The 1,453-nt window shown below is 34.4% G+C and overlaps 1 protein-coding gene across 4 annotated transcripts in view; it reads right to left on the bottom strand.

Annotated features, from left to right (window-relative positions):
• LOC107625508 (putative SERF-like protein) overlaps positions 1-974 on the bottom strand; it is a 9,814-nt gene extending 8,840 nt beyond the window's left edge. For 3 of the 4 annotated variants that reach the window (XR_001617294.2, XR_001617296.2, XM_016328154.2), the window contains exons 1-4: positions 843-974; positions 631-692; positions 372-477; positions 175-284 (exon numbers count right to left, since the gene is read on the bottom strand). Coding sequence is in view for 1 of the 4 variants with exons in the window: in XM_016328154.2 (XP_016183640.1) it covers positions 194-284; positions 372-477; positions 631-637 (204 nt within the window). In the remaining 3 variants the exon portion in view is untranslated. Of the gene's footprint in view, positions 1-61; positions 285-371; positions 478-630; positions 693-842 lie in introns of all 4 variants that reach the window. The other variant, XR_001617293.2, reaches the window with a different exon arrangement.

Genomic DNA, 1,453 nt, shown 5'->3' with positions numbered 1-1,453 from the left:
ACCCTTGCCTTTTGGTTTTAAGGGCTTTGGCTTTTTCTGCTATTCCTTCTTTTTTCTTTACTCTCTTTTTTTTTTTTTTTTTGGCATTTGTTTGAAATGACATAAAGAAGATGGCTCTAAAACCAATAACCCACATCACAATAAGCAATACAAGTTTCAATTTTTCATATCTACCCTCAACTCCACAATCCTACTAAAGCTTTTTGCCTCCACCACCTGCATTGTTGCCTCCAGCAGCCTGACCTGCTTTCTTTGCCGCTTTCTCCTGTAGAGCTTTTGCATCTCTGCCCATGAAAATAAATAAACAATCACAATCGAGCATTAATCAGATATAGAAGATAGAGTTTATGTGTTGTTGGAAGAAGAACAACCTTTCCCTGCGTTGTTCTGGGGTCAATCCATCACTCTTAGACTGTTTAGCTTTTCCAGCATTTCTGGCCTGAGCCCTCTCACGGTCTCGATCTCTTTGGTTACCGCGTTCGCCAGAGTTAAGTCAAATTTTGGAAAAATTTGCATAAAAAAATTTAATGTATCATAGCATTCATTATGCAACAGGTTATCAATTTTTCTCAAGAAACAAAAGGAACTTGCTATACAAGAAAAGGTAATCAGAACGCATCAAAAGGATATGAGTCATTGTTGATCGATGATTCTTGTGAAAACCAAACGAGATCGTAGACTAAGAAGAGCCCCTTAGGAATCAAAACGCAAGCAAAATAATAAGCAAGATTTCAACACCGAAATGAGGAACATATAACGAAATTTATATATAAGAAATGGGGGAGGGGGGAATTGTTGAGAGAGAGAGAGAGAGAGAACGGAATGTGGCAAAGGAAAAGTACCTGGCGAACAGAGAATAATGAATGATAAAGCCCTGCGAATTGTGGAGAGAATGGAAGAGAAGGTGACTAAATATAATGCAAAAAAGTGAGGATTTGAAAACAGGAATGGAAGAGTCTAGAGACACAACTCAAATCATGAAATCAAGTGGGAATAAATAAATTAATGGGCTTGAAATGACGCGGCAACTGGATTTTTTATTCTAATAAATAAATTAATTATAATAATTACTGAAAATAAATAATTTAAAAAAGAGAAAGTATAAGGAACTAATGGAATATCTGTACAATGTATATAATGGGGGGTTTAAGAATGTTCAATTCAGTAGAATATCTCGGATGGTTATTCTGGATAGTATGAATGTATTGTGTTTGAGAAATTAGTAGTATTTTACCTAAATGTTTATTTTTTAACTCATATTAAGCCAAATAAACAGCTCATTGTACACATTGTACAGACTCCATTAACTCTCTAACAAAATTTTTTAAAAAATATTTATCATAAACGTGGAAAATAACCGTTTCATCATGCAACGTGTGACAATCATAAACGGTTATCTCCCACTCTTCAATTCTTTTTCTAATTTATTTATCTTCCATTCTTTCATGAAACC

This window comes from Arachis ipaensis, chromosome B02, assembly GCF_000816755.2.
Source record: "Arachis ipaensis cultivar K30076 chromosome B02, Araip1.1, whole genome shotgun sequence".
NCBI lineage: Eukaryota > Viridiplantae > Streptophyta > Magnoliopsida > Fabales > Fabaceae > Arachis > Arachis ipaensis.
Note: the sequence above shows the minus strand (reverse complement) of the source record. Positions and strands in the feature narration are given on the sequence as shown.